Source organism: Natrix helvetica (assembly GCF_964273705.1).
Source record: "Natrix helvetica genome assembly, chromosome: 5".
Lineage (NCBI taxonomy): Eukaryota > Metazoa > Chordata > Lepidosauria > Squamata > Natricidae > Natrix > Natrix helvetica.
In genome coordinates, this window is record NC_138551.1 from 152,554,460 (window position 1) to 152,569,539 (window position 15,080).

At 46.0% G+C, this 15,080-nt stretch overlaps 1 protein-coding gene across 1 annotated transcript; it reads left to right on the forward strand.

Annotated features, from left to right (window-relative positions):
- Positions 1-7,685: 7,685 nt before the first annotated feature.
- On the forward strand, positions 7,686-12,717 carry UTS2 (urotensin 2). Its single transcript, XM_081954741.1, has 4 exons — positions 7,686-7,805; positions 10,719-10,832; positions 11,706-11,749; positions 12,516-12,717. Exons 1-4 carry the CDS (start codon positions 7,706-7,708, stop codon positions 12,618-12,620), a joined length of 363 nt encoding a protein of 120 aa, XP_081810867.1. The 5' UTR covers positions 7,686-7,705; the 3' UTR covers positions 12,621-12,717.
- The last annotated feature ends 2,363 nt before the right edge of the window (positions 12,718-15,080 follow it).

A 15,080-nucleotide genomic window follows, 5' to 3' on the forward strand; every position in this document is an offset into this window, starting at 1 on the left:
TAAATATGTGGACAAAACAAACATATAACAGAGACATATACCGAGACATACACAAGGAGGAGGTCGGCTGATAAATAAAACAATTAAAATACAGTATTTAAAAACCCCTAGATAATTAAATATAATTAAAATACCCAGTAAAAGCCCGTCAGGAGCGATATGGTTAGATCAAAGTTGAGCCAGGCCAGCTGCTTGGAATAGGTGGGTCTTAAGCTTAATACGAAAGGAGCGGAGGTCATTCCTAATATCCGGAGGGAGGTCATTCCACAGGGCTGGGCCCGCCACAGAGAAGGCTCTACTCCTAGGCGCCGCCCCCCGACACTGTCTTGTGGACGGCACCTGGAGGAGGCCCTCTCTGTGCGAGCGAATTGGTCGCAGGGATGTATGGGGCAGAATACGATCCCGCAAGTAACTAGGTCCTGAGCCATGGAGCGCTTTAAAGATTATTATCAAAACCTTGAAACGCACCCGATAGACCACAGGAAGCCAGTGCAGCTCGCGCAGGAACGGTGTCACATGGGAGTACCTAGTACTCCCCATAATTACCCCGCGCGGCTGCGTTCTGGACCAACTGTAGCCTCCGGGTGCATTTCAAGGGAAGCCCCATGTAGAGAGCGTTACAGTAGTCCAAGCGAGACGTCACCAGCGCATGAGTGACTGTGCGTAAGGCATCCCGGTCCAGTAGGGGGCGCAATGGACGCACCAGGCGAAAAAAGGACCCACGACCGTTTTTCGCAGTTATGGCCTCCCCGTGACCATAACTGAGACTAAAATTCATGCTGCTGAGACATTGGTTCAGCGAGGTTTGCCCTGCTTTACGACCTTCCTTGCCACCGTTGTTAAGTGGCTCGCTGCAGTTATTAAGTTTGGAGCTCGGTGGTTAGGTTGAATCTCTTTTCCCCGTTGAGTTTGCTTGCCACAAGGGGAGTTGCGTGACCCTAGGGAAGAAAACAGAATAACAGCGTTGGAAGGGACCTTGGAGGTCTTCTAGTCCAACCCCCCCCCGCTCAGGCAGGAGATCCTATACCATTCCGGATAAAAGGTTGTCCAATCCCGAATATCTCCAGGGATGGAGAACCCACAACTTCTGGTCAAGGTGTTCTACTGATTTAATAACAGAATAACAAGAGTTGGGGGGACCTTGGAGGTCTTCTAGTCCAACCCCCTGCTCAGGCAGGAAACCCTACACTACTTCAGACAAATGGTTATCCAACGTCCTCTTAAAAACCTCCAGTGTTGGAGCATTCACAACTTCTGGAGGCAAATTCTGTTCCACTGATTAGTTGTCCTAACTGTCAGGAAATTTTGCCAGGGACGCAACGACCGTCGTAAATACGAGTTGCCAAGAGAATTTTGATCACATGAATGCTGCAATGGTCGTAAGTGTGAGCAACGGTCCTAATTCCCTTTTTTTTCCGTGTTGTCGTAACTTGGAACGGTCCCTAAAGGAACTAGTTGTACGTTGTATCTCGTCTTCCGCGGAAGATGCTCTCTGGAATCCAGGATGACCACAGCCGAAAAAGAAGGAGAAGGAGGGGGGGGGGTTTAACGGGGAGAAACTACATCCTGGTGACCCTCCCTTTCGATTTGCACCTTCCTTACTTCTCCTCCGAGCTCTGATTCCCTCTGGCCTCTGCCGTTTGTTTGAAGGAGAAAACTTTCTTGCAGTGAGCAATGAGGTCATGTGTTCGGCTGGCCTAATTACTTTGCGCAGGAGATAAAAAAAATAATAACGAAATGAAATGAAATGTATTGTGTGTGAGTCACACCGAGGAACACGAGGAGCGAGACTGGGGGGGGGGAGGAGGGGGGAGGGCCAGGGTAGAGACCATTCACAAGCAATGAGAGAAGGGTGTGGGATTCGCCCTCCAACCCTTGTCCTTCGTTTCCACGCAGTCGTTAACGTTGAAATTCATCGGCGTGGTGTCCTCGTTTGGATGGCCAGAACGAGGTGACCGAGCAAAACTTAGAAGACAAAGATTGTGTCCCATAGACGTCAAGACACAGAGAGCAGTTTGGTTCAGTGAATTCAATCAACGGATCGATCTGAATAGAGATGGAAGGGGGCCTTGGAGGTCTTCTAGTCCAACCCCCTGCCCATGCAGAAGGTCTTAGACCATTTCAATCCATCAATGAATCAGAATAGAGTTGGAAGGGACCTTGGAAGTCTTCTAGTCTAACCCCCTGCTCAAGCAGGAGACCCTAGGCCATTTCAATCAATCAATCAGAATAGAGAGTTAACCCCCTTTCGCGACCTAAAGCCCATCAATCAGAATAGATCAATCAATCAGAATAGAGAGGGAAGGGACCTTGGAGGTCTTCTAGTCCAACCCTCTGCTCAAGGAAAATACCTTAGACCATTTCAATGAATCAATCAGAATAGAGCTGGAAGGGACCTTGGAGCTCTTCCAGTCCAACCCCCTGCTCAAGGAAAATACCCTAGACCATTTCAATGAATCAATCAATCAGAATAGAGCTGGAAGGGACCTTGGAGGTCTTCCAGTCCAACCCCCTGCTCAAGCAGGAGACCCTGGACCATTTCAATCCACCTATCAATCAAATAGAGCTGGAAGGGATCTTGGAGGTCTTCTAGTCCAACCTTTGCTCAAGCAGGAGACCCCAGACCATTTCAATCCACCTATCAATCAAATCGAGCTGGAAGGGACCTTGGAGGTCTTCTAGTCCAACCCCCTGCCCTAGTAGGATATCCTATAGCATCTCAGACAAATGGTTGTCCTTCTTGAAGACCTCCAGTAATGGAGCACTCACAACATCTGGTGGCAAGCTGTTCCACTGGTTAATTGTCCTTAAAGAAAATTTCTCCTTAATTCCAGGTTGTTTATCTCCTTGATGAGTTTCTTCTCTTGCCTTCTGATGCTTTGGAGAATAAGTTGACTCCTTCCTCTTTGTGGCAGCCCCTCAAATATTGGAATACTGCTATCGTGTCCCCCTTCCCCCCACCCCCCAGACCTTCTTTTCTCTAGGCTGGCCAAACCCAGTTCCTGCCACCGTTCTTCCTATTTAGTGGCTTCAGGGATCAAATTCAGATGTGCCCTTATCACAATGAGAACCAATAAATGAAGAGAATGTTCAAGCAATATATAGATTTAAAGCCAGAAATATTTGTGTTAGGTGTTTTGCCAGCAAAATATAATAAACGGAATGTGTATTTAATATTAGGGAGAATCGTATTTGCACAACACTGGAAAAAATGAGGACACTCAGATGAAAATATAATAAAAATAAATAGATTGTATGGAAATGGATAGGTTAATGCTAAAGATAAAGAAGACAGAATATATATTTTTTTAATTTGGGATTTGTTTCATCAATGGTTAAGGTAGCTCGGTGGCTAAGACACTGAGCTTGTCGATTAGAAAGGTCGGCAGTTCGAACCCCTAGCGCCGCATAACGGAGGGAGCTCCCGTGACTTGTCCCAGCTTCTGCCAACCTAGCAGTTTGAAAGCAGGTAAAAAATGCAAATAGAAAAATAGGAACCACCTTTGGTGGGAAGGGAACAGCGTTTGGTGCACCTTCGGTGTTGAGTGGTGACCATGGAGATGTCTTCGGACAGCGCTGGCTCTTCAGCTTTGGAAGGAAATGAGCAGCGCCCCCTAGAGTTGAGAATGTGCAAGGGGAATCTTTACCTTCATCAGTGATTAGATAATAAAGGTAGAAATTAGAAGCTGGAAGAATACCATTATATAACAGTAAAGAATATTATTATTATTACTATTATTATCTATATGTGAAATGACCCAGACAATACACTATCTATTAAATACCTATATATGTTAAAGAAAAATGTATTAAAAGAAAGAAAGAAAGAAAGAAGAAAGAAAGAAAGAAAGAAAGAAAGAAGAAAGAAGGAAAGAAAGAAAGAAAGAAAGAAGAAAGAAGGAAAGAAAGAAAGAAAGAAAAAAAGAAGGAAAGAAAGAAAGAAAGAAAGAAAGAAAGAAAGAAAGAAAGAAAGAAAGAAAGAAAGAAAGAGGTTGCAATTTGTGGGAGGCCAACTTAACTGTCCACGAAAAACTTTTCAAAAATTGGAGCAGTGGGAAACCAGAATAAACATTTCACAGCCTGTGGGCTTCAGAATATATAGAATTTCACGAGGGGGTCTATTTATTTTTTTAAGAAGCCACAGATAGCTTTTGAACTCCCCACCACCACCCAAAAATTATTCCTTCGGTTGGGTTATACAGCAGATCCCGCGATGAAAAACTCAGCAGAAAAATCAACGTTTTGCTCATCCTCCATTATTGGAAAATAGAAAAATCCAGCTGTTATAACAAAAAAAAAAGGCATTTCTATTCCTGCCAACTTTTGGGCAGGTGGGACACATAACGCTGAAGATACCGTAACTCGTTCGTTTTTGGATTTAATAAAAGCTGAAGATAATTTTAGAAAACTTCCCAGCATCGATTTTTATTTTATATATATATATATATTTTCCTGGGTTGGGGACCACAAGGGATTCTAACAATATCACTTCGAGGATAATTTCCCCTTTCAGAGGCTGGGTATTTTCTGCTTTCCCTATCATGGAGCTCAGCAGGAGCAAAACAGCTCACCCATCCAAAATCTTGGCGTGGCTTCCTAGCTTCAAAGTGGATCGTGGGTTGGAGAAATTGGCTGCATTCAACTTCTGGCCAGATTGGTTGGTTAATGGAGGTTAATGAATAAGATATTCAAGAAAACAGTGCATGGAAACCAATCAAGGAGAGAAGCAAGCTGGAATTAAGGAGAAACTTCTTAACCGTGAGGACAATTAACCAGTGGAACTGCTTATCACTAGGAGTTGTGGTCACTCCATCACTGGAGGCTTTTAAGGAAAGACTGGTCAGGCACTTGTCTGGAATGGCTTAGGGTCTCCTGCTTGAGCAGGGGGTTGGACTAGAAGACCTCCAAGGTCCCTTCCAGCTCTCTTTTGATTGATTGATTGATTGATTGATTGATTGATTGAAATGGTCTAAGGTCTCCTGCTTGAGCAGGGGGTTGGACTAGAAGACCTCCAAGGTCCCTTCCAGCTCTCTTTTGATTGATTGATTGATTGATTGATTGATTGAAATGGTCTAAGGTCTCCTGCTTGAGCAGGGGGTTGGACTAGAAGACCTCCAAGGTCCCTTCCAGCTCTCTTCTGATTGATTGATTGATTGATTGATTGAAGTGGTCTATTGTCTCCTGCTTGAGCAGGGGGTTGGACTAGAAGACCTCCAAGGTCCCTTCCAGCTCTCTTTTGATTGATTGATTGATTGATTGAAATGGTCTAAGGTCTCCTGCTTGAGCAGGGGGTTGGACTAGAAGACCTCCAAGGTCCCTTCCAGCTCTCTTCTGATTCATTGATTGATTGATTGATTGAAATGGTCTAAGGTCTCCTGCTTGAGCAGGGGGTTGGACTAGAAGACCTCCAAGGTCCCTTCCAGCTCTCTTCTGATTGATTGATTGATTGATTGAAGTGGTCTATTGTCTCCTGCTTGAGCAGGGGGTTGGACTAGAAGACCTCCAAGGTCCCTTCCAGCTCTCTTTTGATTGATTGATTGATTGATTGATTGAAATGGTCTCTCTTGCTTGAGCAGAGGGCTGGACTAGAAGACCTCCAAGGTCTCTTCCAGCTCTATTCTGATTGATTGATTGATTGATTGATTGAAATGGTCTAAGGTCTCTTGCTTGTGCAGAGGGCTGGACTAGAAGACCTCCAAGGTCTCTTCCAGCTCTATTCTGATTGATTGGTTGATTGATTGATTGAAATGGTCTAAGGTCTCCTGCTTGAGCAGGGGGTTGGACTAGAAGAACTCCAAGGTCCCTTCCAGCTCTATTCTGGTTGATTGATTGAAATGGTCTAGGGCCTCCTGCTTGAGCAGGGGGTTGGACTAGAAGACCTTCCAGCTCTATTCTGATTGATTGATTGATTGATTGAAATGGTCGAGGGCCTACTGCTTGAGTAGAGGGTTGGACTAGAAGACCCCCCAAGGTCACTTCCAGCTCTCTTTTGATTGATTGATTGATTGATTGAAATGGTTTAAGGTCTCCTGCTTGAGCAGGGGGGTTGGACTAGAAGACCTCCAAGGTTCCTTCCAGCTCTATTCTGATTGATTGGTTGATTGATTGAAATGGTCGAGGGCCTACTGCTTGAGTAGAGGGTTGGACTAGAAGACCTCCAAGGTCCCTTCTAGACTAGAAGACAGGGCTAGACTGCTCCTGTGGTGTTTTGAAGGCCCGTCACAGAACATAGAACAACGGGGTTGGAAGGGACCTTGAAGGTCTTCTAGTCCACCCTCTGCTTGAGCAGAAGTTATACCATTCCAGACAAATGGTTTTCTTCTACTTCAACAAAAGTCAGTCCATCGGAATAAAGATGGGAGGGACCTTGGAGGTCTTCTAGTCCAACCCTTGCTCAAGTGGGAGACTCAACACCATTCCAGAGAAGTGGTTGTCCAGTCACTTCTTGAAAACCTCCAGCGATGGAGCTGCCCACAATTTTTGGAGGCCAGTCAATCCCCTGATGAATTGTTCTAACCGTCAGGAAATTCCTCCTTAGTTCTAGATTGGAAAGGTTCCTCCTTCCCTTTTAACCTGGTGTTTAACCTTCAGGGTGTCAGGGTTCCAAATAACATCCAAAATTAAATCAGAGTCCAAGGCAAAGTCTTGCCCAAAGTTCCAATTTATGAAGAGAGCCATGTTGGCACATCTGGGAAAACCCAAATCTGAAAGCTTCCTGGGTTTTCCCCCACCCAGTTGAAAGTTCAAGATCTTGTCCCCACACCCACGAGCCCATCATGTGGTCCAATCTCCCACTGCCATGTTGGCAGCTTCCACCCGTCCAGTTCTGGTCAAGTGAAGAGGTGAATAGATCAAGGATGACCTTGGCTTTCTAGAAAGAATGTTGTTATGGCTACCTATCATCGAACTCCGTACAATCTCCCTTCCCGTTTTCCCACAATAAAAACAACATAGTAGAATAATAGGCAGTGTGACAGGCCAAAGATCCCAAAAGGAATATGGCTGCAGGCCTGGCACAGGGTCAAAGTGCCATTTATGAGACGTGTGTGTGTGAACTTGGTCATCCCTGCAATCCCATAGCCACGTCAACCTCAATTTTTTTCGGCACGGCTGTTTAATTCCCTGCTCATCGTCCTCTTTTGGCAAGGGGCCCCCTGAAACGCAACAGGGGCATCTTCCCTCATCCATCTCCAGCGCCAGCCCATGCCATCTCGCTTCGATGACTTGCGTCAAACTCACCCATATCCATAAATTAGCCGTTTCAAAACTCCGGCCCATTCCAAATGACGTCCAATGTTTTCATTAGCTGGTGATTTATCACTCCGAAGAAGGTACTCTCTGATTTTTATGCCCAATTTATAAAGTTGTTTTTTCTTTCCTTTTTGATTCTCTCTCCCCCTCCCTCTCTCTCCCTCTCTCTCCCTCTCTCTCTCTCTCTCTCCCCACCCTCCTCCCCTTCTCCATCGCATTCTCTTTGCCCATCAGGCACGGAGACAGTTCGATTTATGGTCCACGAAGCCACTTGGAAAGATGACCTCAGCACCCAAACGGACGATAGATACGTTCGTTGGAGAATTTTGGGTGGGGCAGAGACCAGGGGCGTGATGAGGTCACAGGTGGGCTACAGCATATAAAGCCCAAGGGGGAGAAAAACCTCTGGAGACAGACAGCAAGGGAACTCCACACCAAAGTTAGCGGGCAAACAATGGGGAAGCTGAACTGGTTCTTCCTCTTGCTCTTCACCCTTCTTGGACGGCTGTGGTCCATTCCCAGGACAAGCGGAGAACTATCTGCTTGGTCTCAAGGTAAGGAGGAATTTATTCTTGGGATTCTTCCAGTAGTTAAGGACGTGGAATTGTAGTAGTAGACGGATGCCTTTCGTGTGTCAGAAAGTCCCAAGGGACTTTCTCTTTTTCAAACTGGCAAAAACAGTCAACAATGAGGAGAAGACCTCTTGTTAAAATCCAGCTGCAGGGGGTGAAGGAGACTGAAAATTGGCAGAAAATGGCTAACTGTTGGGCTGTTTTTAAGAACCAAGACTGGGGGCTGTGTGAAAGTGCAGAGAAGAGCAACTAAGATGATTGAAGGCCTGGAGCCTAAAACATATGAAGAACTGATCTGATTGATTGAAATGGTTGAGGGTCTCTTGCTTGAGCAGGGGGTTGGACTAGAAGACCTCCAAGGTCCCTTCCAGATCTATTCTGATTGATTGATCGATCGATTGAAATGGTCTAGGGTCTCCTACTTGAGCAGGGGGTTAGACTAGAAGACCTCCAAGGTCCCTTCCAGATATATTCAGATGGATTGAAATGGTTGAGGGTCTCCTGCTTGAGCAGGGGGTTGGACTAGAAGACCTCCAAGGTCCCTTCCAGATCTATTCTGATGGATTGATCGATCGATTGACATGGTCTAGGGTCTCCTACTTGAGCAGGGGGTTAGACTAGAAGACCTCCAAGGTCCCTTCCAGATATATTCGGATGGATTGAAATGGTTGAGGGTCTCTTGCTTGAGCAGGGGGTTGGACTAGAAGACCTCCAAGGTCCCTTCCAGATCTATTCTGATGGATTGAAATGGTTGAGGGTCTCTTGCTTGAGCAGGGGGTTGGACTAGAAGACCTCCATGGTCCCTTGCAGCTCTATTCTGTTTAATCCAGATTTGGTTTCACAAATTAGGCTAAATCTAACGGAAAGGACTCCCTCAGGTGGAGCAAGTTTGCAGTTGCAACTCAACATGGTTGGGGGGGGGGGGAAACAGAGATATTACGAAGCAAAATGTCAGTCAGTTTCAACTAAAATGTCATTAAAAGCCACGGCTTGTCTCAGAAATTTGGAGCTCAATTTGTGGTTGTACATTGAGGAGTCCCCGTATATAAAAAGCTTGTCAATCAGAAAGGTCGGCAGTTCCGCGGTTCGAATCCCTAACGCCGCGTAACGGAGTGAGCTCCCGTGACTTGTCCCAGCTTCTGCCAACCTAGCAGTTCGAAAGCAAGTGAAAAATGCAAGTAGAAAAATAGGAACCACCTTTGGTGGGAAGGGAACAGCGTTCCGTGCGCCTTTAGGCATTGAGTCCTGCCGGCCACATGACCACGGAGACGTCTTCGGACAGCGCAGGCTCTTCGGCTTTGAAACGGAGAGGAGCACCGCCCCCTAGAGTCGGAAACGACTGGCACATATGTATCTGAGAGGTGAGGTGAAGATATCTGAGGGACCTGCAAGAATTATTGACCTTGAAAAAGAAAAAAAGTTGGTAGTTTTTTTCTCAATCGACTTTTGGGGGGCTGTGAGACTGACTTGAAGAGGGACAAGAATGTAGGAGAAGTAAAAATCATCTGAAATATGATGAAGGAAGGAAATTGGTGGAGAACGAGGCAAAACCATTTCTCTGTTTTACGTCCATTAAAATGGAACACAAGTTCCATTTTAACACAAGACCCCAAAGGGTCAAGATAAGAACCTGTTCACCTGACATGCAATTCTGTTGGTGGAATTGACAGCCAGAATGGGGGCCAGGATATCCCATATTTTCTTTTGAGGGCAGACTAAGAGAGTTGGGAGGGACCTTGGAGGTCTTCTAGTCCAACCTCCTGCTCAGGCAGGGAAAGCCTATATATCATTCCAGACAAATGGTTGTCCAATCTCTTCTTAAAACCTCCAGTGGTGGAGGAGCATCCACAGCTTCTGGAGGGAAGCCCTTCCACTGGTTAATTGATCACGGATAACAGAATAACAGAGTTTTGAAGGGACCTTGGAGGTCTTCTAGTCCAACCCCCTGCTCAAGCAGGAGACTCTTAAAGAAATGCAGAATAACGCAGTTGGAGGGGACCTTAGAGGTCTTCTAGTCCAACCCCCTGCTCAAGCAGGAGACTCTTAAAGAAATACAGAATAATACAGTTGGAAGTAACCCTAGAGGTCATCTAGTCTAACCCCCTGCTCAAGCAGGAGACCCAACAAATCAATCCAGAATAGAGCTGGAAGGAACCTTAGAGGTCCTCTAGTCCAACCCCCTTCTCAAGCAGGAGACCATTAAAGAAATACAGAATAATGCAGTTGGAAGGAACCTTAGAGGTCCTCTAGTCCAACCCCCTTCTCAAGCAGGAGACCCTTAAAGAAATACAGAATAATGCAGTTGGAAGGAACCTTAGAGGTCTTCTAGTCTAACCCCCTGCTCAAGCAGAAGACCCAACCAATCAATCCAGAATAGAGCTGGAAGGAACCTTAGAGGTCCTCTAGTCCAACCCCCTGCTCAAGCAGGAGACCCTTAAAGAAATACAGAATAACGCAGTTGGAAGGGACCTTGGAGGTCTTCTAGTCTTACCCCCTGCTCAAGCAGGAGACCCTATCCCATTTCAGACAAGTGGCTGTCCAGTCTCTTCTTGAAGACCTCCAGTGATGGATCACCCATTGAACCTCTGGTGTAATGCCATCCATTGTTCTCACCACGGGGAAATTTCTCCTCATTTCCGATTCGATCCTTCTTCCACCTGTTACTTCTTGTCCTATCCTAAGGAGCTTTGGAGGAAAGAGGTCTAGTGGCTAGAGATGGCATCTCTTCTGATAAGCAAGAAGAGGGCAGCAACCAGGAGTAGCTGTAGAGCATAAATGATACAGAGCAAAAGGAATAAGGCCATTCTTCCATCAATTCCTTTTAATTTTATCATTGATTAAAAGTCTCTGAAGACACGCATCTTGTTTCTTCCTGATCTTATTCTCCATCCACAGTCAACGACGAAGATGCCAAGCTAAATTTGGAGACTTTGGCCAACAGAAGACCTTTCCAGCAAATCTTAACCAGGAGACCAGGAGCAACGATAGAGGACAATCCAAGCAAAGCAGGTAAGACGGAATTTTTCCCCCTTCAATAATCGTGCCATCTGACCCCGTCAAATGCTATCTTTTCTCCATGCCCAAAAAGCTTTAAAGCTCCATCGTCTTTTCTTGAAGATTGTGTTTGAAGGAGAGAAGCAACCTGGAATAAGGGAGAAACCTCCCCACCATGAGGACAATTAACCAATCAGGTTCTCTATTTCCAATAGAAGTCAATCAACATAGAACCAGAAGTAACCTTGGAGGATCTTGAAGGTCTTCTAGTCCATCCCCCCTGCTTAAGCAGGAGACCCTAGACCATTTCAGACAAATGTCTGTCCAGTCTTTCCTTAAAAACCTCCAGTGATGGAGCACCCTTCTGGTGGCAAGCCATTCCACAGGTCAATTATCCTCACGTTTAGGAAGTTTCTCCTTCATTCCAGGTTCCTTCTCTCCTGGATTAGTTTCCATCCATTGCTTCTTGTCCTGACTTCTGGTGCTTTGGAGAATAAGTTGACCCTTCTTCTTTGGGGCAGCCCCTCAAATACTTGAAGACTGCTATCATGTCCTCCTCTAGACTAGCCCAAACACAAATCCTGCAACTGTTCTACCTATGTTTTAGCCTCCAGGCCTTTAATCCTCTTAGTTGCTTTTCTGTGCACTTTTTCCAAAGTCTCACCATCTTTTGTGTAACGGGGTGACCAAAACTGGATGCAGGATTACAGGTGTGGCTTTCCTAAGGCTTTACAAAGCTGCACTAACTGTTCACCTGATTTTGATTCTATGCCTCTTGTTTGTGCCACCGAGGATTGTATTGGCTTTTTTGGCGGCTGCCGTACACGGCTGGCTCATATTTATCCAGTTGGACTCCAAATATTCTGAATAGTTTTGTTTTCATTGCAGGTTTTGGTTCCCCGAGCTCCAGTGCCAGGGAATATGTTAAAGAGGTAAGACGGGTGTGTTTGTGTGTGTGTGAATGGAGAGAGATTAGATCTGGAATGGTATTTCGGTCCTTTTCTGCCTCTGAAGATTTTCAGTGCTTAGTGTCAGGTCCAATTATTTTTCTTTGGAAAAAGACTAATTCAAGAGAAGTGAAGATACTTGGAATGGGTGGGGGATGCTTCTGAGTGAGAAAATAAGGAGTTTCCCAGCCCCTGCTTATTTGGGGGGGGGGGATTTCTCTTCTTCCATGGAGAAAAAATAGGCCAGATTAGAATTTCCTTCCTGCTCTCAGGAAAATAAATCCTTCCACTTTGGGGAAAAGATTTTAGCTGTGCAAAATTATCATTTCAACGGCTTGGAACTCATAGGCTATTTGTTCAGATAGTCCTTCAGATACGACAGGTCACTTTTAATGACTTACAACAATTTCACTCCGTGACCAAAGTTACCACGGTACTGGGGAGGGGGGGGAAGCAACTCCCCATCAAAATTCAAATGTTTGGCACCAGACGGTCACAGTGTCCCCTGGGGTTATTACATGATCCCCTTTTGCGACCTTCTGACTAGCGAAGTCAATGGGGAAGCCAGATTCACTTAGCGACGGGGTTGCTAATTTGACGACGGCAGGGATTCTCTTCACAAATGCGGCAGGAAAAATCACGAAATGGGCCGAACCTCACTTCACAAATGTCTCACTTAGCGACGTAAATTTTGGGCTCCATTGTGGTCGTATGTCGAAAAATGTCTGGTTTTTTTCCCCCCCGATTGCAGGCCCCCATTGGAAATATGCTGTTAAGACGTTTATGGGAATCTGCCAGGAAGCAGTACAAGAAACGTAGGAATCTCTCGCAATGTTTCTGGAAATATTGTGTGTGACTGGCTGGGAACCCACTTGCTTCCAGTCCCTTGCCCTATAATTTATGATGTGATCAAGCAATAGACTAGATTCCTGCATATCATTTCTGGAAACGCACACGTGATGAAAATAAAGTCATGCTGAAGATGGCAAAAACACCTCTGTTACTTGCATGGGGTTTCATAAATCTGTTAGAAATTCTGTATATAGCCGTACAAAACAGACAGTGCACAGTCAACATGAGCTTTTCTGCTTAACTGCCCCAAGGACACAGCAATCTTTTATTCAGAGAAAAGACAAACCTATACACACTGCCATCTACTGGTAGATATACAGTATAATGTATTATTTAAATCAATTTATGTGACTGCCCATCTCTCAAACATGATTCTGGGTGGCTGGCGAAGATTTTAAAAAATACGATATAAAATTTGTATTGCACATCCCAAAAGGAACTCTTAAAAGTAAATGCTTTTCAGAATTAGGGGACTACCTGTATGCCTTCCTCCTATTTTCCCACAAAAACCACCTTGACAGGTGGATTAGACTGAGAGAGAGTGACTGGCCTAAAGACAGCTTTCATGCCTAAGGTAGAACTAGAACTCACTGTCTCCTGGTGATTGGCCCAAAGTCACCCAACCAGCTTTCATGCTTAAGGTAGAACTAGAACTTTCTATCTCCTGGTGGTTGGCCCAAAGTCACCCAATCAGCTTTTAGGCAGGACTAGAACTCCCCGTTTCTTGGCTATTAGCTCAAAGTCACCCAGCCAGCTTTCATGCGTAAGGTGGGACTAGAACTCACCATCTCCTGGTGATTGGCCCAAAGTCACCCAACCAGCTTTCATGACTAAGTCTGGACTAGAACTCTCTTTCTCCTGGTTATTGGCCCAAAGTCACCCCCTGGCTTTCATGCCTAAGGCTGGACTAGAATTCTTTCTCCTGGTGATTGGCCCAAAGTCACCCAATCAACTTTCATGACTAAATGTGAACTAGAACTCACTGTCTCCTGGTTATTGGCTCAAAGTCACCAAGCTGGCTTTCATGCCTAAGGTGGAACTAGAACTCTCTTTCTCCTGGTGACTGGCCCAAAGTCACCCAACCAGCATTCATGTCTAATGCTGAACTAGAACTCACTGTCTCCTGGTGATTGGCCCAAAGTCGCCCATTCAGCTTTCATGCCTAAGTCTGGACTATAACTCTCTTTCTCCTGGTTATTGGCCCAAAGTCACCCCCTGGCTTTCATGCCTAAGGCTGGACTAGAATTCTTTCTCCTGGTGATTGGCCCAAAGTCACCCAATCAACTTTCATGACTAAATCTGAACTAGAACTCACTGTCTCCTGGTGACTGGCCCAAAGTCACTCAACCAGCATTCATGTCTAATGCTGAACTAGAACTCACTGTCTACTGGTGATTGGCCCAAAGTCACCCATTCAGCTTTCATGCCTAAGGTGGAACTAGAACTCACCATCTCCTGGTGATTGGCCCAAAGTCTCCCAGACTGCTTTGACGCTTAAGGCAGAACTAGAACTCACCTGGTTACTGTCTTAACGACTAGACCAAACTTTCCTTCTTGAGCTGAAAACCCCGTAAGCAGCAGTGTCACCCAGCAAACATGCCGATACCAGCTGACCCCCCCTCCCCCTTTTGCCAAAGGTTGCCCCCCCATCTCCCTTCGGGGGGGGGGGGTCCCGTACGGAGACTCCCCATCCCATCTTGAAGGCCCCTACACAATTTGAGAACCTTCCCTGACAATCATTAAAGCAGCCAATCTCCGTCCTTCGGCCGAAGGGAAGAGAGCTAACCGATGCCGTCCCCCGCATCAGATCGAACGAGTGAGTCATGGCTTAATGGCTTTGTCTAATCTCATCAGGCGGCCGCTTATTGTGATATATCTCAAGAACGCTAAGCGGAGGGGCCATTGTGGAACAGGTCGAAAATGGGTGGGAGGGTGTGTAAGAGTTGCTGGTAGGACTCTTCAGCTCGGAAGGTAGAAGGGGGATTGCCATTCTCCTCCGTTTGAGTGGGTTGGGGGCCGACGTGGGAGAGCACCCTGCATCCGTCCCCCCTTCTTCGTTGGGTCGGTTTCCCCATAGAAGACAAAAAGAGCCTGTCAAGATTTCAGAATCGAATAAGAGCTGGAGGGGACCTTGGAGGTCTTCTAGTCCAACCCCCTGGCACACGCAGGGGAACTTCGACCATTTCAGATAAAAGGTCATCCAACGTCTCTTCTTAAATGTCCCTTCCAGCTTTATTCAGATCGTTTGAAATGGTCTAGGGTCTCCTGCCCAAGCAGGAACAGGTCGGTCTAGAAGATCTCCAAGGTCCCTTCCAGATCTCCAAGGGCCTTCCACTCTATTCTGATTGATTGATTAAAAGGGTATAGAGGAGGGTTGGACTAGAAGACCTCCAAGGTCCCTTCCAGCTCTATTCTGATTGATTCTTTGAAATGGTCTAGGGTCTCCTGCTTGAGCAGGGGGGTG

Bases quoted from the DNA above. Each gene is read 5' to 3' on its own strand.
- UTS2 (XM_081954741.1), top strand. From the start codon at position 7,706: ATGGGGAAGCTGAACTGGTTCTTCCTCTTGCTCTTCACCCTTCTTGGA. The intron at 7,806-10,718 runs GTAAGGAGGAAT...CTCCATCCACAG, and splicing joins ACTATCTGCTTGGTCTCAAG to TCAACGACGAAGATGCCAAG. The intron at 10,833-11,705 runs GTAAGACGGAAT...TTTTCATTGCAG, and splicing joins GGACAATCCAAGCAAAGCAG to GTTTTGGTTCCCCGAGCTCC.